This window comes from Triticum urartu, chromosome 6A (assembly GCF_056163025.1).
Source record: "Triticum urartu cultivar PI428250 chromosome 6A, HENAU_Tu73, whole genome shotgun sequence".
In the NCBI taxonomy this organism is placed as follows: Eukaryota; Viridiplantae; Streptophyta; class Magnoliopsida; order Poales; family Poaceae; genus Triticum; species Triticum urartu.
The window spans coordinates 489,236,204-489,258,293 of record NC_141878.1 but is presented as its reverse complement, the minus strand read 5'-3'; the positions used below and the strand labels follow the sequence as shown (position 1 = coordinate 489,258,293).

The 22,090-nt window shown below is 47.7% G+C and overlaps 1 protein-coding gene across 1 annotated transcript; it reads right to left on the bottom strand.

The window, feature by feature from the left end:
• Positions 1-20,377: 20,377 nt before the first annotated feature.
• Positions 20,378-21,785, bottom strand: LOC125512410 (protein MIZU-KUSSEI 1). The gene is made up of 2 exons (XM_048677505.2): positions 20,995-21,785; positions 20,378-20,913 (listed from the first exon to the last, which is right to left on the bottom strand). Exons 1-2 carry the CDS (start codon positions 21,533-21,535, stop codon positions 20,591-20,593), a joined length of 864 nt encoding a protein of 287 aa, XP_048533462.1. The 5' UTR covers positions 21,536-21,785; the 3' UTR covers positions 20,378-20,590.
• Between the last annotated feature and the right edge of the window lie 305 nt (positions 21,786-22,090).

The following is a 22,090-nucleotide window of genomic DNA, read 5'->3' as shown; positions in this document are numbered from 1 at the left end:
AGAGGCAATAATAAAGTTGTTATTTATATTTCCTTATATCATGATAAATGTTTATTATTCATGCTAGAATTGTATTGACCGGAAACTTAGTACATGTGTGAATACATATACAAAAAGAGTGTCCCTAGTATGCCTCTACTTGACTAGCTCGTTAATCAAAGATGGTTAAGTTTCCTGACCATAGACATGTGTTGTCATTTGATGAACGGGATCACATCATTAGAGAATGAAGTGATGGACAAGATCCATCCGTTAGCTTAGCATAATGATCGTTTAGTTTTATTGCTATTGCTTTCTTCATGACTTATACATGTTCCTCTGACTATGAGATGATGCAACTCCCGAATACCGGAGGAACACCTTGTATGCTATAAAACATCACAACGTAACTGGGTGATTATAAAGATGCTCTACATGTGTCTCCGATGGTGTTTTTTGAGTTGGAATAGATCGAGATTAGGATTTGTCACTCCGTGAATCGAAGAGGTATCTCTGGGCTCTCTCGGTAATGCACATCACTATGAGCCTTGCAAGTAATGTAACTAATGAGTTAGTTACGGCATGATGCATTACGGAATGAGTAAAGAGACTTGCCGATAACGAGATTGAACTAGGTATGATGATACCGACGATCGAATATCGGGCAAGTAACATACTGATGACAAAGGGAATGACGTATGTTGTTATGTTATTTGACCGATAAAGATCTTCATAGAATATGTAGGAACCAATATGAGCATCCAGGTTCTGCTATTGGTTATTGACCGGAGATATGTCTCGGTCATGTCTACATAGTTCTCGAACCTGTAGGGTCCGCATGCTTAACGTTCGACGACGATTTGTATTATGAGTTATGTGATTCGATTAGCGAAGTTTGTTCGGCGTCCTGGATGAGATCACAGACATGACGAGGAGTCTCTAAATGGTCGAGAGGTAAATATTCATATATTGGAAGGTTGCATTTGGACATCGGAATGGTTCCGAGACGTCAAGGCATTTTTCCGGAGTACTGGGAGGTTACCGGAACCCCCCGGAGAAGTTAATGGCCTTAGTGGCCTTTATTGGAGAGAGGGAAGAAGGGCCACGAGGTGGCGCGCGCCTCCCCCCTGCCCAAACCGAATTGGACTAGGGGTGGGGGCGTGGCCCCCTCCTTCCTTCTCTTTCTCCCCTCCTTCCTTTCCCTCCGGTGGAAGAAAGGAAAAGGGGGGCCAATCCTACTTGGACTAGGAGTCCAAGTAGGACTCCCCCCTGGCGCACCCAACCTTGTCGGCCTCCTCTCTCCCTCACTCCTTTATATACGTGGCCAGGGGCACCCCAATAGCACAACAGACAATCTCTTAGCCGTGTGCGGTGCCCCCCTCCACAGTTCAACACCTCGGTCATATCGTCGTAGTGCTTAGGTAAAGCCCTGCGCCGGTAACATCATCATCACCATCGCCACGCTGTCGTGCTGACGGAACTCTCCCTTGTCCTCAACTGGATCAAGAGCTCGAGGGACGTCATCGTGTTGAACATGTCCTGAACACGAAGGTGCCGTACGTTCGGTAATTTGGTCGGTTGGATCGTGAAGACATTCGACTACATCAACCACGTTACTAAACGTTTACGCTTTCGGTCTACGAGGGTATGTGGACACACTCTCCCCGTCTCGTTGCTATGCATCTCCTAGATAAATCTTGCATGTTCGTAGGAAATTTTTTGAAATACTGCCTTCCCCAACAGAGGCACACTTGGGACACTCTGTTTTGTCTATGTATTCGCACATGTACTAAGTTTCCGGTTAATAAAATTCTAGCATGAATAATATACATTTATCATGATATAAGTAAATATAAATAACAACTTATTATTTCCTCTAGGGCATATTTCCTTCAGTCTCCCACTTGCACTAGAGTCAATAATCTAGATTACTTAGTAATGATTCTAACACCCATGGAGTCTTGGTGATGATCATGTTTTGCTCGTGGAAGAGGCTTACTCAACGGGTCTGCAACATTCAGATCTGTATGTATCTTGCAAATCTCTATGTCTCCCTCCTTGACTTGATCGCGGATGGAATTGAAGCATCTCTTGATGTGTTTGGTTCTCTTGTGAAATCTGGATTCCTTTGCCAAGAAAATTGCTCCAGTATTGTCACAAAAGATTTTCATTGGACCCGATGTACTAGGTATTACACCTAGATCGGATATGAACTCCTTCATCCAAACTCCTTCATTTGCTGCTTTCAAAGCAGCTATGTACTCCGCTTCACACGTAGATCCCGCCATGACGCTCTGCTTTGAACTACACCAACTGACAGCTCCACCATTCAATATAAATACGTATCCGGTTTGTGACTTAGAGTCATCCGGATCAGTGTCAAAGCTTGCATCGACGTAACCATAAACGAGGAACATATCCTTGGTCAGTTTCAGGTATTTCAGGATGTTCTTGACCCTTGTCCAGTGATCCACTCCTGGATTACTTTGGTACCTCCCTGCTAAACTTATAGCAAGGCACATATCAGGTCTGGTACACAACATTGCATACATGATAGAACCTATGGCTGAAGCATAGGGAATGACTTTCATTTTCTCTCTATCTTCTGCAGTGGTCGGGCATTGAGTCTGACTCAACTTCACACCTTGTAACACAGGCAAGAACCCTTTCTTTGACTGATCCATTTTGAACTTCTTTAAAACTTTATCTAGGTATGTGCTTTGTGAAAGTCCAATTAAGCGTCTTGATATATCTCTATAGATCTTGATGCCCAATATATAAGCAGCTTCACCGAGGTATTTCATTGAAAAATTCTTATTCAAGTATCCTTTTATGCTATCCAGAAATTATGTATTATTTCCAATCAACATATGTCATCCACGTATAATATTAGAAATGCTACAGAGCTCCCACTCACTTTCTTGTAAATACAGACTTCTCCAAAAGTATGTATAAAACCATATGCTTTGATCAAACTATCAAAGCGTATATTCCAACTCCGAGAGGCTTGCACCAGTCCATAAATGGATCGCTGGAGTTTGCACACTTTGTTAGCGCCTTTAGGATCGGCAAAACCTTCTGGTTGCATCATATACAACTCTTCTTTAAGAAATCCATTAAGGAATGCAGTTTTGACATCCATTTGCCAGATATCATAATCATAAAATACGGCAATTGCTAACATGATTCGGACAGACTTAAGCAACACTACGGGTGAGAATGTCTCATCATAGTCAACTCCTTGAACTTGTCGAAAACCTTTCGCAACAAGTCGAGCTTTGTATACAGTAATATTACCGTCAGCGTCAGTCTTCTTCTTGAAGATCCATTTATTCTCTATGGCTTGCTGATCATCGGGCAAGTCAACCAAAGTCCACACTTTGTTCTCATACATGGATCCCATCTCAGATTTCATGGCCTCAAGCCATTTCGCAGAATTTGGGTTCATCATCGCTTCCCATAGTTTGTAGGTTTGTCATGGTCAAGTAACATGACCTCCAGAACAGGATTACCGTACCACTCTGGTGTGGACCGTACTCTGGTTGACCTACGAGGTTCGGTAGTCACTTGATCTGAAGTTTCATGATCATCATCATTAGCTTCCTCACTAATTTTTGTAGGGATCACTGGAACTGATTTATGTGATGAACTAATTTCCAATTTGGGAGAAGGTACAATTACCTCATCAAGTTCTACTTTCCTCCCACTCACTTCTTTCGAGAGAAACTCCTTCTCTAGAAAGGATCCATTCTTACCAACGAATATCTTGCCTTCAGATCTGTGATAGAAGGAGTACCCCAACAGTTTCCTTTGTGTATCCTATGAAGACACATTTCTCCAATTTGGGTTCGAGCTTATCAGGTTGAAGCCTTTTCACATAAGCATCGCAGCCCCAAACTTTAAGAAACGACAGTTTAGGTTTCTTGCCAAACCACAGTTCATATGGTGTCGTCTCAACGGATTTAGATGGTGCCCTATTTAACGTGAATGCAGCCATCTCTAAAGCATAACCCCAAAATGATAGCGGTAAATCGGTAAGAGACATCATAGATCGCACCCTATCTAATAAAGTATGGTTATGACGTTCAAACACACCATTACACTATGGTGTTCCAGGTGGTGTGAGTTGCGAAACTATTCCACATTGTTTCAAATGAAGACCAAACTCATAACTCAAATATTCACCTCCATGATCAGATCGTAGAAACTTTATTTTCTTGTTATGATGATTTTCCACTTCACTCTGAAATTCTTTGAACTTTTCAAATGTTTCAGACTTATGTTTCATTAAGTAGATATACCCATGTCTACTCAAATCATCTGTGAAGGTCAGAAAATAACGATACCCGCCGCGAGCCTCAACAATCATCGAACCGCATACATCAGTATGTATTATTTCCAATAAGTCTATGGCTCGCTCCATTGTTCCGGAGAACGGAGTTTAGTCATCTTGCCCATGAGGCATGGTTCGCAAGCATCAAGTGATTCCCAAAGTCCATCGGCATGGAGTTTCTTCATGCGCTTTACACCAATATGACCTAAACGGCACAAATAAGTTGCACTATCATTATTAAATTTGCATCTTTTGGCTTCAATATTATGAGTATGTGTATCACCACAATCGAGATTTAACAAAAATAGACCACTCATCAAGGGTGCATGACCATAAAAGATATTACTCATATAAATGGAACAACCATTATTCTCTGATTTAAATGAATAACTGTCTCGCATCAAACAAGATCCAGATATAATGTTCATGCTCAACGCTGGCACCAAATAACAATTATTCAGGTCTAAAACTAATCCCGATGGTGTATGTAGAGGTAGCGTGCCGACGGCGATCACATCAACCTTGGAACCATTTCCGACGCGCATCGTCACCTCGTCCTTAGCCAATCTTCGTTTAATCCGTAGCCCTTGTTTCGAGTTGCAAATATGAGCAACAGAACCAGTATCAAATACCCAGGCGCTATTACGAGCATTAGTAAGGTACACATCAATAACATGTATATCAACTATACCTTTCACTTTGCCATCCTTCTTATCCGCCAAATACTTGGGGCAGTTCCGCTTCCAGTGACCATTCTCTTTAAAGTAGAAGCACTCCGTTTCAGGCTTAGGTCCAGACTTGGGCTTCTTCCCTTGAGCAGCAACTTGCTTGTTATTCTTCTTCAAGTTCCCCTTCTTCCCTTTGCCCTTTTTCTTGAAACTAGTGGTCTTGATAACCATCAACACTTTATGCTCCTTCTTGATTTCTACCTCCACAGCCTTTAGCATCGCGAAGAGCTGGGGAATTGTCTTTTCCATCCCTTGCATATTATAGTTCATCACGAAGCCTTTATAGCTTGGTGGTAGTGATTGAAGAACTCTGTCAATGACACTATCATCAAGAAGATTAACTCCCAGCTGAGTCAAGTGGTTATGGTACCCAGACATTCTGATTATGTGTTCACTGACAGAAATATTCTCCTCCATTTTGTAGTTGTAGAACTTGTTGGAGACTTCATATCTCTCAACTCGGGCATTTGCTTGAAATATTAACTTCAACTCCTGGAACATCTCATATCCTCCATGATGTTCAAAACGTCTTCGAAGTCCCGATTCTAAGCCGTAAAGCATGACACACTGAACTATCGAGTAGTCATCAGCTTTGCTCTGCCAGACGTTCATAATGTCGGGAGTTGCTCTAGCAGCGGGTCTAGCACCTAGCGGTGCTTCCAGGACGTAATTCTTCTGTGCAGCTGTGACGCCCCCGATTTGACCGTACACTAATCATACACGCAAACGTGTACGATCAAGATCAGGGACTCACGGGAAGATATCACAACACAACTCTACAAATAAAATAAGTCATACAAGCATCATATTACAAGCCAGGGGCCTCGAAGGCTCGAATACAAGAACCCGATCATAGACGAGTCAGCGGAAGCAACAATATCTGAGTACAGACATAAGTTAAACAAGTTTGCCTTAAGAAGCCTAGCACAAACTGGGATACAGATCGAAAGAGGCGCAGGCCTCCTGCCTGGGATCGTCCTAACTACTCCTGGTCGTCGTCAGTGGGCTGCACGTAGTAGTAGGCACCTCCGGTGTAGTAGGAGTCGTCGTCAACAGTGGCGTCTGGATCCTGGACTCCAGCATCTGGTTGCGACAACCAGAAAGAAAGAAAAGGGGGGAGAAAGCAACCGTGAGTACTCATCCAAAGTACTCGCAAGCAAGGAGCTACACTACATATGCATGGGTATATGTCTAAAGGGCCATATCGGTGGACTGAACTGCAGAATGCCAGCAAAAGAGGGGGAAAGCTAGTCCTATTGAAGACTACGCTTCTGGCAGCCTCCGTCTTGCAGCATGTAGAAGAGAGTAGACTGAAGTCCTCCAAGTAGCATCGCATAGCATAATCCTACCCGGCGATCCTCTCCTCGTCGCCCTATTAGAGAGCGACCACCGGGTTGTATCTGGCACTTGGAAGGGTGTGTTTTATTAAGTATCCAGTTCTAGTTGTCATAAGGTCAAGGTACAACTCCAAGTCGTCCTGTTACCGAAGATCACGGATATTCGAATAGATTAACTTCCCTGCAGGGGTGCACCACATAACCCAACACCCTCGATCCCATTTGGCCAGACACACTTTCCTGGGTCATGCCCGGCCTTGGAAGATCAACATGTCGCAACCCTACCTAGGCACAACAGAGAGGTCAGCACGCCAGTCTAAATCCTATGGCGCAGGGGTCTGGGCCCATCGCCCATTGCACACCTACATGTTGCGAGGGCGGCCGGAAGCAAAACTAGCCCCCTTAATACAAGAGCAGGCTTACGATCCAATCCGACGCGCGCCGCTCAGTCGCTGACGTCACGAAGGCTTCGGCTGATACCACGATGTCGAGTGCCCATAACTGTCCCCGCGTAGATGGTTAGTGCGTATAGGCCAGTGGCTAGACTCAGATCAAATACCAAGATCTCGTTAAAAGTGTTAAGTATCCGCGAACACCGACCAGGGCCAGGCCCACCTCTCTCCTAGGTGGTCTCAACCTGCCCTGTCGCTCCGCCATAAAGTAACAGTCGGGGGCCGTCAGGAACCCAGGCCCACCTCTACCGGGATGGAGCCACCTGCCCCTTCAGCCCCCAACTCCGGACAATACCACAGGTAATGTAACAGTGTAAAGTATATAGTGTATGCCCGTGATCACCTCCCGAAGTGATCACGGCCCAGTAGTATAGCATGGCAGATGGACAAGAGTGTAGGGCCACTGATGGAACACTAGCATCCTATACTAAGCAGTAGGATAGCAGGTAAAGGTAACAATAGTAGTAGCAAGGACAGGCTATGCAGCAGTATAGGATTAACTGAAAGCAGTAACATGCTACACTACTCTAATGCAAGCAGTATAGAGAAGAATAGGCGATATCTGGTGATCAAGGGGGGGGCTTGCCTGGTTGCTCTGGCAAGAAGGAGGGGTCATCAACACCATAGTCGTACTGGGGTCTCCGGCAGTCTCGGGGTCTACCGGAAAGAAGTAATGGAGGGGGAACACAATAAATAACAGAGCAATCAATGTAACAAAAAGCAAGATGCGGCATTACGTTGTGCTAGGGGTGACCTGACGCGGTACGAGGAGATATTGGTGAAGGGGGGAAACATCCGGGAAAATATCCCCGGTGTTTTGCGTTTTCGGACAGATGAACCGGAGTGGGAAAGTTGCGTGTTCTCTATGCTAGGGATGTGTGGCAGACGAACGGGCTGCGTATCCGGATATGTCTCCTCGTTCTGAGCAACTTTCATGTACAAAGTTTTTCCATCCGAGCTACGGTTTATTTTATATTAATTTTAAAAGAATTAAATCACTTTTAGGATTTATTTAATTATTTTAATTCAACATTATCCAGAATAGTGTTTGCTGACGTCAGTAGTTGACCTGGTCAACCTGACAGGTGGGTCCCACCTGTCAGTGACACATTTAGTTATCCAGTTTAATTAACCTAATCAGGATTAATTAGGGGTGGGCCCCACTATCATTGACTGATTAATTAATTACCTAATAGTTTAATTAGTTTATAATTGATTAGTTTAATTAATGAAAATTAATTAAGTTAATTAATTAATTCTCTATTTATTTTTATCATTTTTTTAACATTCTGGGGGTCGGGCCCCACTTGTCAATGGCTCTGGGGAAACCATAGCGGGCGCGGGCATCGGGCACAGCCCCAACAGGGGCGCACCCGATTGGGCGCTGCAAGGAGAGGCAACCGGGGCAGCGGCGGGGCGCGTCGCAGACGCCGGCGAGTGGAGGCGGGCAGCACCTGCAGCAAGCAGGATCAGGAGTAGGCCGCGGACGCGCGCGGCGCACGGGCGCGGGAGGCGGGCGCAATGTGCAGGGGAGGCGAGAGGGCAGCAGCAGCGCATTGCAGTGGGGGGATAGGGTGGGCACCGGCGGGCGCCAACGGTTGCGAGGCGCGCGGCTTGTCCGGCGACGGGCGCGCGCGGCGCGGGTACAGGGGCGAGGGAAGGTCTGCGGGCGCGGCGAGGTCAGGGACAAGGCGCGCGGGGTGCGAGCGGGGCCAGACAAGGCGCGAGCAGTCGGCCCGGAGCGTGGCGGCGACCTACAGCGGGAGGCGGAGGGGGATTGGGCAAGGGGCTCACAGGGGAGGTCGCGTGCGAGCTCGAGGGGGCCGGGGAGGCGTTGGAGCAGCAGGTCGACACAGTCGTCAACTCGTCATGGCGTTGGCCGACGCGGAGGAGCGGCGACAATCCGGCGATGGGGGACACCGTGGCCTTGCGTTGGTGGGGTGGACGACGACCACGGGGCGCGACGAGGTCCAAAGGCGCCGGCGGTGGAGAGGCAGGGCAGGACGCTGGCGTCGGCGAGAGGGGGGCTCTGGGGAGGAGGCGCCGTCGTCGGGGGTGTAGGGTAGCGCGGGATCGGGGCGATCCCGATCCAGATCGTGGGGGGGCGAGTGGGGGCGAGGGGAATGGGGAGTGGGGGGTTACGGGTTAGGGTTTCCCCCTCGTGGGGATAAGGTAGGGGCGGTTCGGCCGGCTGGGCCAGGTGGGCCGGCCTGGCCGGTGAGCTGGGCCATCTGGCCCAGTTGGCCAGGGGGCTTTTTTTCTTTTTAGTTTTGTTTTATTTTTACTTTTTCTTTTCTGCTTTCTTTTATTTATTTAATAATTTATAGTTTTACAAAAAGTAAAACCCATATCTAAAATAGAGTTACAATTCCAACTACTTTCACAGAAAGTTTTACCCCTGATCAAAATAGTTAATATTTTATAACATTCAATAGTTTTACCTACTGTTTTAATCATTTAAGTGCATTTAAACTTTTTATAAAATTGTGGTTTCTCCACAATAATTACCTATGCATTATTTGGCAATACCCCAACATTTTAGTTTTAATATTTGAAAACCTTTACCGTTTGACTTTATTTTAAGTTTGAATTTCGAATCGATTTTGAACTAACACGAGATTAACAACAGTAACTATGGTGACGAGGCATCATTAACATGGGATTACTGTAGCCTAATTATCCGGGCGTCACAATTCTCCTCCACTACAAGAAATCTCGTCCCGAGATTTAGGAGGGGAGTAAGGGGGAAAGACTAGGTTGCGAAATTCTAATGGGTCTTCTCGGTCTTTGTTGCACTTCCCGAAGTAGTTGATCCTTTACATTGATGTCTCCATTTCTCTGCTTCAGGTCATCATGATGAAGTCGGCATCCTTTCTTCGGGATCTTCATCGTATTTACGAATAGGTAACGGGGCAGATCGGCAAGGACAGAATGCTATAAGGGTAATAATCTGGGATTAACCCATGAATGGGCATAGGAGTACCTCTCGAGTTGAACAAATAAAACACATCGAGAGTAAAGTTGGAAGGTACAATAAGAAGTTTCAAGCAGCCAGGCAATCGTTCAATGCCTAGACAAAAGGTGAAAGGGGTTTCAAAGCAACGGAATAATTATTGTGGCCGACATCAGAATAGATCACTAGGAATGTGGCTCGTGAATTGCATACGAAGCCAAGCGCAAGAATTAACTTTGGAAACAGGGTGTACAGGAGAGTCAGGTTTTGATCCTGTGGCATTGTGGGTTATGGCCCACCATGTGGGTTAAAGGTAGGAAGGTGCTAATCAATTTGCACGGTCAAGATAGCAAGGCAGGTCAGAGTATCGCCTGTCAGTTATGTCAGCAACAACATCGGTACCAAGGGCGAGGGATGAAGAGAACCATCTTCCTGCTCGTTGAACGAGGCGGACCAATAGGCAAAGTTCTCGTCCATCGGTGGTTACCAGAATGTCAACAACAATAGTAACAGGGTCTTACTGACAGAGTTGTACACTGAGGTGCTTATAAAAGCAGTGACGTATTACTATTTATATCATATAAACCTCAAGAAGGTTAAACAGAACAATGGAAAGGAAAATGTGATTATTAGATTAAACAGAACAATGGAAAGGAAAATGTGTTTAAACACATATTTCAGGGGTATATCCTTCCCAAGAACAAGCGGAACATATTATCCATGATAGGATATAATGTAGAAAACTCTTTAGGTAAGGGAAGAAAAATTTCATGACATTAACCATACAACGGTGTTTGGACAACAGAGCAAGAAACATTTAGCACGGGGCTTCAAATGTTCTTGCTGAAAATCAGAGTACCACAGACATGCTTCGAGATATCATTGCATGGTCTTCAATCAAAGGTCAGACTCTGGATACGCGAAGGGATTCATCATTAAGCCAAGGAGAGGATGAGGAGGTGGCTGATGGACTCAGCGATAATACAACGAGGTATCCAAAAAGATGGATTTCCACAGTTATGTGAACAAGGAGATAACATTTGTCAGATCAAATGATATAATGATGTATGCTCAAGGAAAAACATACACAATTAAACATTAGTGGAAAAGGGTGCCCAAAGTAGGGCCTTAGGTAGCATGATCATATGTTAGAAGGGTGATTCAGTGATCAATAGTCTAAGAATGAACGTTCGACCATTAACTTCAAAGCAATAGGGTTGCTAGAAGGGCAGAATCCAAACAGCACCGTTCACCTGTTGGTATCCCGGTTAGATCCAACATGGGGACCAAGAAAGGATGGTGATGGTGATAAGTATTACCTGTATCAAGAATTCTTAGGAAGTGGTGAAATTCTCACAACATTCTTGACATAAAAGATGGTAATACTCCAAGGTATCGAAGAATAATTGCTGGATAGCATGGGTCTCCAGGTATAACACAAAACACGAACAAGTTTGTGTTGGAGGGAAGGCAATAATGTTGTCGGTGATAACAAAAATCATCGAGGGACAAGGATGGTTACCTGTCATCATCCATTTGGTTGATATTCTGGAAGGAATCAAAATGTTGTCTGACGACAACGACAAATTTAGTTGAGAGGCTCCACGAAGATGTAATCGATCGGCGATGACATCAAGTCAAAGGAATGATGAAGCGAAAGGTTATTGGAACCATGGGTATGACACAAACTCGAAATCAAGTTTGTTGTTCAGGGAGAAATGATATGACAAGGAAGACCGACGTAAGATTAGCTCACCATTGAAATTTATGCTCCGGGAAAAAGGACCAGGTAGCACAGTTAAAATTTTAGCACAATAATGATATAGCCGGTCAGGCTAGGAATGACTTGAAGGATTATTAAACTCGTAAGCAACAAAAATTACTTAGAGTTATTGAATCGGAGTGTGGACTCGGTTCAGTTATCGGCGTCCTTGAGTGTTTAATAACTCAGAGCCCATGAAAAATTGTAATCAGTGAGAATGTAGTACTTGATGAAGAACTCATAGGAAGTTATGCAGTTCCAAGATAGTCTCGAGATAGCAGGGGGTAGTACTCGACGACAGATCAAAGTAGAGGTTGTACTAGAGTAATGCTCTGCAGAAGACAAGTGCTCAAACTTGCACGAGAAATGGAATCAAGGAGAAAATATGGCCGGAACCACGATTGCAAAGAATCAATTCACAGATACCAAATGATAATATATCAAGGGAATAGTTATTATTTCAAGAAGCTTCCATGATAGGATATACATCGTGTCCATGGGCATGAACACAAAGTTCAAGGTTGACTCCCACTTCTTCAATGCATAACCTTTCGTTCACTCCTCGCGTTTCAAAAATGACATTAGGGTTGAAATTTTTTACCTGGTGAAATACCAGATAAGTATGAAACGTGAAATCTTTCGGGATCACACAGATTAGGGAAGGCGTTGGTTCAACCCATCGGGGGATCGTGGAAACATATACCACAAGCTTCAATAGTAAATATCACCAGCTCGAAAGCAGAGCATGGTTGGACAAATCAAGGAATAAGATTTACCAAAGGCATTATGTATCAGGGAAAGAACTTCCAAACATGATTGAATATGAAGGACGTTGTTGGATAAAATCCAACAAGGTTCTGATGGCCAATAAAGGATCTGATGTGAGTATCGGCTCACAACCAGAGGAAGAATCAATGCAAAGACATTGGATTATAGAAACAATTGAGTAACTTAGAGCTCAATTGCAAAGGAATTATGATTTACAAAGCGAAGGATCAGGAGCAGACGCTCTGATCATGGATGGATAAGTTCAATATACTTAGGGGCACAATCGACGACAATTTGATTGGCGAGAACCAGCTCACATTTGAAATGACGTCTGAGCCGGAAGGATGAATTCTAGGATATGACTGAGTATTGAGAGCATTCACATCATATTGGATCAATGGACTCAAAATGATATTGACAAAGTATGCCAATAAGATTACGAGATTTATGGTATTAACCATAACGCAAGCAAGAAAGAAAGAAATTTAGGAGCAACAGGCTGCTCAGGATTTTTGGAAGACCGAATGGTATTTCGAAGAATTTTGTGAAATACATGAATCAACTGGGAATGAGTGAATCCTTGATAAGTGCGAGAAATTATTCATAGGGGTATTCAGGTGGCAAGGAACTGCAAGGCAGTAGGCACAAAGTATTCTCGGGGTATCTTGTAATAACAAGATCGACTGGAAATAAAAGTAAGAACGACAGACGACATGTGTAAGTATTTATCCATAGGGATGTTTCGGTGGTAGGGAATTGCAAAAGCAACGGGCACAAAGCCTCGAGAGAATATCGGAGAGTATCTTCGAAATCTCCTGGTGCAGCAGGCGATCATCTGTAATAAGGGGCTCTCCGGAAGAAAGTAATTACGAGAACCTAGAGTTAGAGTTAGCAAAATCATTTATCTCGAATAGAAGAGAGATCAGAATCCCAGAGTAAGGATCGAGGAGTAAAAGATCCTAATACCACCCAGATGGCGACGTGGGCCCGTAAGGCACACACCCATGTTAGTAAAAAGTTTTGTAATGTCTAGACTCGACTTCGGCCAAGGAGTGTGGAAGGGGGATTCCTACAGGCAGTCGGCTCTGATACCAACTTGTGACGCCCCCGATTTCACCGTATACTAATCATACACGCAAACGTGTACGATCAAGATCAAGGACTCACGGGAAGATATCACAACACAACTCTACAAATAAAATAAGTCATACAAGCATCATATTACAAGCCAGGGGCCTCGAAGGCTCGAATACAAGAACCCGATCATAGACGAGTCAGCGGAAGCAACAATATCTGAGTACAGACATAAGTTAAACAAGTTTGCCTTAAGAAGGCTAGCACAAACTGGGATACATATCGAAAGAGGCGCAGGCCTCCTGCCTGGGATCCTCCTAACTACTCCTGGTCGTCGTCAGCGGGCTGCACATAGTAGTAGGCACCTCCGGTGTAGTAGGAGTCGTCGTCAACGGTGGCGTATGGATCCTGGACTCCAGCATCTGGTTGCGACAACCAGAAAGAAAGAAAAGGGGGAAAAGGGGGGAGAAAGCAACCGTGAGTACTCATCCAAAGTACTCGCAAGCAAGGAGCTACACTACATATGCATGGGTATATGTGTAAAGGGCCATATCGGTGGACTAAACTGCAGAATGCCAGAATAAGAGGGGGAAAGCTAGTCCTATCGAAGACTACGCTTCTGGCAGCCTCTGTCTTGCAGCATGTAGAAGAGAGTAGACTGAAGTCCTCCAAGTAGCATCGCATAGCATAATCCTACCCGGCGATCCTCTCCTCGTCGCCCTATTAGAGAGCGACCACCGGGTTGTATCTGGCACTTGGAAGGGTGTGTTTTATTAAGTATCCAGTTCTAGTTGTCATAAGGTCAAGGTACAACTCCAAGTCGTCCTGTTACCGAAGATCACGGATATTCAAATAGATTAACTTCCCTGCAGGGGTGCACCACATAACCCAACACGCTCGATCCCATTTGGCCGGACACACTTTCCTGGGTCATGCCCGGCCTTGGAAGATCAACACGTCGCAACCCTACCTAGGCACAACAGAGAGGTCAGCACGCCAGTCTAAATCCTATGGCGCAGGGGTCTAGGCCCATCGCCCATTGCACACCTACATGTTGCGAGGGCGGCCGGAAGCAAAACTAGCCCCCTTAATACAAGAGCAGGCTTACGTTCCAATCCGACGCGCGCCGCTCAGTCGCTGACGTCACGAAGGCTTCGGCTGATACCACGATGTCGAGTGCCCATAACTGTCCCCGCGTAGATGGTTAGTGCGTATAGGCCAGTGGCTAGACTCAGATCAAATACCAAGATCTCGTTAAAAGTGTTAAGTATCCGCGAACACCGACCAGGGCCAGGCCCACCTCTCTCCTAGGTGGTCTCAACCTGCCCTGTCGCTCCGCCACAAAGTAACAGTCGGGGGCCGTCAGGAACCCAGGCCCACCTCTACCGGGATGGAGCCACCTGCCCCTTCAGCCCCCAACTCCGGACAATACCACAGGTAATGTAACAGTGTAAAGTATATAGTATATGCCCGTGATCACCTCCCGAAGTGATCACGGCCCAGTAGTATAGCATGGCAGACGGACAAGAGTGTAGGGCCACTGATGGAACACTAGCATCCTATACTAAGCAGTAGGATAGCAGGTAAAGGTAACAATAGTAGTAGCAAGGACAGGCTATGCAGCAGTATAGGATTAACTGAAAGCAGTAACATGCTACACTACTCTGATGCAAGCAGTATAGAGAAGAATAGGCGATATCTGGTGATCAAGGGGGGGGGCTTGCCTGGTTGCTCTGGCAAGAAGGAGGGGTCATCAACACAGTAGTCGTACTGGGGGTCTCCGGCAGTCTCGGGGTCTACCGGAAAGAAGTAATGGAGGGGGAACACAATAAATAATAGAGCAATCAATGTAACAAAAAGCAAGATGCGGCATTACGTTGTACTAGGGGTGACCTGACGCGGTACGAGGAGATACCGGTGAAGTGGGAAACATCCAGGAAAATATCCCCGGTGTTTCGCGTTTTTGGACAGATGAACCGGAGGGGGAAAGTTGTGTGTTCGCTATGCTAGGGATGTGTGGCGGACGAACGGGCTGTGTATCTGGATTTGTCTCGTCGTTCTGAGCAACTTTCATGTACAAAGTTTTTCCATCAGAGCTACGGTTTATTTTATATTAATTTTAAAAGAATTAAATCACTTTTAGGATTTATTTAATTATTTTAGTTCAACATTATCCAGAATAGTGTTTGCTGACGTCAGCATGACATCAGCAGTTGACCTGGTCAACCTGACAGGTGGGTCCCACCTGTTAGTGACACATTTAGTTATCTGGTTTAATTAACCTAATCAGGATTAATTAGGGGTGGGCCCCACTGTCATTGACTGATTAATTAATTACCTAATAGTTTAATTAGTTTATAATTGATTAGTTAATTAATGAAAATTAATTAAGTTAATTAATTATCTATTTATTTATTTATTTATTTTTATCATTTTTTTAAAACATTCTGGGGGTCAGGCCCCACTTGTCAGTGGCTCTGGGGAAACCATAGCGGGCGCGGGCGTCGGGCACAGCCCCAACAGGGGCGCACCCGATTGGGCGCTACAGGGAGAGGCAACCGGGGCAGCGGCGGGGCGCGTCGCAGCCGCCGGCGAGTGGAGGCGGGCAGCACCGGCAGCAAGCAGCATCAGCAGTAGGCCGCAGACGCGCGCGGCGCACGGGCGCGGGAGGCGGGCGCGATGTGCAGGGGAGGCGAGAGGGCAGCAGCAGCGCATTGCAGTGGGGGAATAGGGTGGGCGCCGGCGGGCGCCAACGGTTGCCGGGCGCGCGGCTTGTCCGGCGACGGGCGCGCGCGGCGCGGGTACAGGGGCGAGGGAAGGTCTGCGGGCGCGGCGAGGTCGGGGAGAAGGCGCGCGGGGCGTGAGCGGGGCCAGACAAGGCGCGAGCAGTCGGGCCGGAGCGTGGCGGCGACCTACAGCGGGAGGCGGAGGGGGATTGGGCAAGGGGCTCACAGGGGAGGTCGCGTGCGAGCTCGAGGGGGCCGGGGAGGCGTCGGAGCAGCAGGTCGACACAGTCGTCATGGCGTTGGCCGACGCGGAGGAGCGGCGACGATCCGGTGATGGGGGACACCGTGGCCTTGCGTTGGTGGGGTGGACGATGACCACGGGGCGCGACGAGGTCCAAAGGCGCCGGCGATGGAGAGGCAGGGCAGGACGCTGGCGTCGGCGAGAGGGGGGCTCCGGGGAGGAGGCGCCATCGTCGGGGGTGCAGGGCGGCGCGGGATCGGGGCGATCCCGATCCAGATCATGGGGGGCGAGTGGGGGCGAGGGGAGTGGGGGTTACGGGTTAGGGTTTCCCCCCTCGTGAGGATAAGGCAGGGGCGGTTCGGCCGGCTGGGCCAGGTGGGTCGGCCTGGCCGGTGAGCTGGTCTGTCTGACCCAGTTGGCCAGGGGGCTTTTTTTTCTTTTTAGTTTTGTTTTATTTTTACTTTTTCTTTTCTGCTTTCTTTTATTTATTTAATAATTTATAGTTTTACAAAAAGTAAAACCCATACCTAAAATAGAGTTACAATTCCAACTACTTTCACAGAAAGTTTTACCCCTGATCAAAATAGTGTAGTATTTTATAACATTCAAAGACATTTATTCAATAGTTTTACCTACTGTTTTAATCATTTAAGTGCATTTAAACTTTTATAAAATTGTGGTTTCTCCATAATAATTACCTATGCATTATTTGGCAATACCCCAATATTTTAGTTTTAATATTTGAAAACCTTTACCGTTTGACTTTATTTTAAGTTTGAATTTCGAATCGATTTTGAACTAACACGAGATTAACAACAGTAACTGTGGTGATGTGGCATCATTAACATGGGATTATTGTAGCCTAATTATCCGGGCGTCACAGCAGCAATGAGGATAATCCTCAAGTTACGGACCCAGTCCGTGTAGTTGCTACCATCATCTTTCAACTTAGCTTTCTCTAGGAACGCATTAAAATTCAAGGGAACGGTAGTACGGGCCATTGATCTACAACAACATAGATATGCAAAAACTATCAGGACTAAGTTCATGATAAATTAAAGTTCAATTAATCATATTACTAAAGAACTCCCACTTAGATAGACATCCCTCTAGTCATCTAAATGATCAGGTGATCCATATCAACTAAATCATGTCCGATCATCATGTGAGATGGAGTAGTTTTCAATGGTGAACATCTCTATGTTGATCATATCTACTATATGATTCACATTCGACCTTTCAGTCTCAGTGTTCCGAGGCCATATCTGCATATGCTAGGCTCGTCAAGTTTAACCCGAGTATTCTGCATGTGCAAAACTAGTTTGCACCCGTTGTATGTGAACGTAGAGCTTATCACACCCGATCATCACGTGGTGTCTCGGCACGACGAACTGTAGCAACGCCCCCCCCCCCTTCCTTTATTCCACCGGAGGGAAAAGGAAGGAGAGGGATAGGGAAAGGGAAGGGGGGTCGTGCCCCCTCCTCCTTGTCCTATTCGGACTCCCTAGGAGGGGGGCGCGCGCCACCCCCCGCGGGCTTCCCTCTCTCTCTCACTTAAGCCAATGTAGGCCCAATATTTCCCCGGGGGGGCCAGTAACCCCTCGGTACTCCGAAAAAAATACCTGAATCACTTGGAACCATTCCGATGCCCGAATACTACCTTCCAATATATGAATCTTTACCTCTTGACCATTTTGAGACTCCTCGTCATGTCCGTGATCTCATCCGGGACTCCGAACAATCTTCGGTCACCAAAACACATAACTCATAATACAAATCGTCATTGAACGTTAAGCGTGCGGACCCTGCGGGTTTGAGAACTATGTAGACATGATCGAGACACATCTCCGGTCAATAACCAATAGTGGAACCTGGATGCTCATATTGGTTCCTACATATTCTTCAAAGATCTTTATCGGTCAAACCGCATAACCATACAGCATTCCCTTTGTCATCGGTATGTTACTTGCCCGAGATTCGACCATCGGTATCATCATACCTAGTTCAATCTCATTACCGGCAAGTCTCTTTACTCGTTCCGTAATACATCATCCCACAACTAACTCATTAGTCACATTGCTTGCAAGGCTTATAGTGATGTGCATTACCGAGAGGGCCCAGAGATACCTCTCCGATACACGGAGTAACAAATCCTAATCTTGATCTATGCCAACCCAACAAACACCTGCGGAGACACCTGTAGAGCATCTTTATAATCACCTAGTTACGTTGTGATGTTTGATAGCACACAAGGTGTTCCACCGATATTCGGGAGTTGCATAATCTCATAGTCAGAGGAATATGTATAAGTCATGAAGAAAGCAATAGCAATAAAACTGAACGATCATAATGCTAAGCTAACGGATGGGTCTTGTCCATCACATCATTCTCTAATGATGTGGTCCCATTTATCAAATGACAACACATGTATATGGTCAGGAAACTTAACCATCTTTGATTAACGAGCTAGTCAAGTAGAGGCACACTAGGGACAGTCTGTTTTGTCTATGTATTCACACATGTACTAAGTTTTCGGTTAATACAATTCTAGCATGAATAATAACCATTTATCATGATATAAGGAAATATAAATAACAACTTTATTATTGCCTCTAGGGCATATTTCCTTCACGTCGTTGGGCGCCTTGCATGATGGCGGAGCCTGAGGGCTAGGGCGGAAACCCCAGGGGCTATCGACGGTGGCTGCGCCACCATGGGTGTGGGGGCAGCATGCTAACTAGCCTTGCAGATCGGTGGCAGCGGATCGGAGCTTCCCTACACAGATTCATTCTGTTCTGGGTGGGGGTAACTCAGCCGCCCGCTAGCGGCCCTGGACGGCAGTAGCTTCACGTCTGGGGTGTCTTGGTCCCTGCCCCTCTCCCCGATGGTGGTGTGACTCCCTTTCGGCGGAGTGCTTGGCGGCAAGGTGTGGCGAAGTTCCGGCCGATCTTGGTCTGGATCTGGTTGGTGGGATTGGTACGTGGATACTGACAAGCATGGTGAAGTCACGCCTTGACTGCTCCTTGGCACCATGGTGGTACAGGCGGAAGTGGTGGTAGCTCGGCATGGTAGTGTTGGTGGGGCGAGACGATGCGGCTTCATCGTTGTGGTGTTGCTGCAACGGCTAAGCGAACCAACATGGGCGGTGTGCCCCATTCCTATGGGCAGGAATGCAGGTGTGTGATGATTCGGATGAAAGTCATGCCCGACTTCGATTGGTGCCAGCGGCGATGGCGCCTGTGGGCATGGTTCTCCTCCTTGGAGGCGTCATTGTGGTATGTTGGCACCTCGCTCTCTCTCACTTGATTGGTTGTCTCCGGGCGAAAGCCTAAATTCGGTTCCAGATCGATAATGGCAACGCCCTCGACATTGTTCCTCTGTTGATGCTCACCGCTATTCTGGATTGTTCTTCAGGGGAGCTATGTACGCCGTCATGCATGAGTCCAAGACCATGACATTTCCAGGGTTATGTGAGTCCTATCACCCACCTGCCAACTCTTTAGGCACGCAAGCATAGTTGGTGCGTCAGCAACGAAAGTTCATTTGGAGTTGTCGCTCTTTCGAGTTGACCAGGACATGTACAAGGACGTGTACAAAGTCCATACAACGTGGGTCAAGACACGGCTTTGTTGGTCAATTTAGGACACACCCTCATGCGTTGGGGTTGTATTGTGTGTGTGTGTGTGTTTACTTCTCACCCGGCCTGAATTTTCTGTATTTTATCCTCTGTCTTTTATAAAACAAAGACACACAATTTACGTGTGTTTACTTCTCACCCGGTTGCGGTGAGAGCTTGCCTGAATTTTCTGTATTTTATCCTCTGTCTTTTATAAAACAAAGGGCACACAATTTACGTGCTCTCGGAAAAAGAGAGCGGAAGGGGTTGATCGAATGGATGGGACTGCGTCCACAATACCATGAAAATATATTTCATGAGAAGTCTAATAATATTGATTTGGTTCTGTAGATGATTATATTTTGTTCTACAAATTTGGTTAACCTTTGCTCTAATGTGCACTGCATGTTAAAATGGAGGAAATATCAATATTAATTTTGATTAAGCACTAGAGTGAGCAATGATACTATTGTACGTACTACATACTGTACAAGGCCAGCCAATTAAGTCCTGCACCAGAATACATGGAACCCAAGAGAAAGAAAGAAAACAACCCCAAATATGCATGCACAAGGACGTGTACAAAGTCCATACAGGAAGAATTTTTTCCTCGACCGCCCGTCAGACTCTGAGCAGGTAGATGCTGAGCTCGGGCCCTCCGCTGCCGTCGGGGTTCATCATGTAGAACGCCTCCGAGTCCCTCGATCCGACGACCCGCTCGAACTTGGCGCGCATGTACATCAGATCGCCCTCGCCGGCGCCGCCTGCGGCCCCGGCGGCACCGTCGTCCGGGAGCACGCCGGCGCCGACGGACACCTGTTCCACGGCGCCGAGCACGCGCCACTCGTCGGCGCCGCACTCGCGGTGCACCGCGTAGCCGCACTTGAGCCCGTTGCAGTACGCGCGCCACGTCGGCTCCTCCAGCAGCGGCCGCCGCTTCTCCCCTGCACGTGCCTGCGGGTTAATCTGTGGCTTTGGCGCTCGAGCTGCTCTCGCTGTGGTTGTGCGGGTGGTGGACGTCGTACCTGCGTTGAGCGGCGGCTTCTCGCACTCGAGCGCGAGGCGCACGAGGCCCGAGGACATCTCCCTGACGAGCGCGCCGGTGGAGTAGGCGGCCATCTCCACCAGCAGCACCGGCGCCGATCGCGGGTCCGTCTGCAGCGCCACGTGCACGCGCCCGCGCCGCCGCCCGAAGATGGTGCCCGTCACGCACGACCCGAGCTGCCGGCGCCGGCGCCGGTGCGTGATCGCCGCCAGGAACACCGACCGCAGACGCGCCAGCGCGTCCGCGCGCTTCTTCCTCGACGACGACGAGGAGGAGGACTGCTCGCCGGTGGAAGACGACTGCGCGGAGGACAGAGCGGCCGCTCCAGCCTCCTCCTCGTCTCCCTCGTCCTCCGCCTCCTGGCCGCTCGGCCCGCTGCGCTGCGGCGCCTTGCTGGAGCGCTTCTTGAGCAGCCAGGTGAAGCTGCCGCTGCCGCTGCCGCCGCCGCTCGCGGCGGTGGCGCTCCTGGAGCTGGAAGAGGGGAGGGGCAGCGGGGATGCCGCGCGAAAGGCTCTCGCCATGATGGCCAGCGCCGGCAAGCTCGCGCACTCTCTCTACCTTTCGTTGCTGCGGCCGTCCGTGCGTGCGCGATGCTAATGATTCGTGGCCGCTGGGTGGAGTATTTGACGGGGTTTTAGTGGCAAAGCCGCCTGCTTTAAGGTGGTTAGCACTTGGCAGGGGGGGCGGCAGGGGTGGTGGCGGTACGCTTTTGGCAAAGCGGCTCGCGCGGGGAACACCCTGCCCGGCGCGGCGTAAATACCAGCACGAGAGGACGAGAGGGAATGACCGGTGAGGTGCGGTGCGATGCGATTAACACGGCCGCCTGACGGACCGACCGGCCGGCCGAGCAACCGGACGGGCAGGGAGGGCACGTACGGGCGTCGCGCAGGTGTCTCGGAGCGGCGGACGTGAGAGGGCACAGCACACAGGCCACAAGGCGTGAGCGTACATGTGTCGACGTTCCATGGTTGACACCGATAGGTGACGTGATACCGGGGCTCGGCGTCAGTAAAAGTTATCGGCACCTTTTTCCTTTCTGGCCTGATAATCATCGCTGCTGCCTACAATCGTGCAGC

Excerpts from the sequence above, each read along its gene's own strand:
- LOC125512410 (XM_048677505.2), bottom strand. The coding sequence starts at position 21,535 with ATGGCGAGAGCCTTTCGCGCGGCATCCCCGCTGCCCCTCCCCTCTTCC. Across the intron at positions 20,914-20,994 it reads GAAGCCGCCGCTCAACGCAG|GGGAGAAGCGGCGGCCGCTG; the intron begins GTACGACGTCCA and ends AGGCACGTGCAG.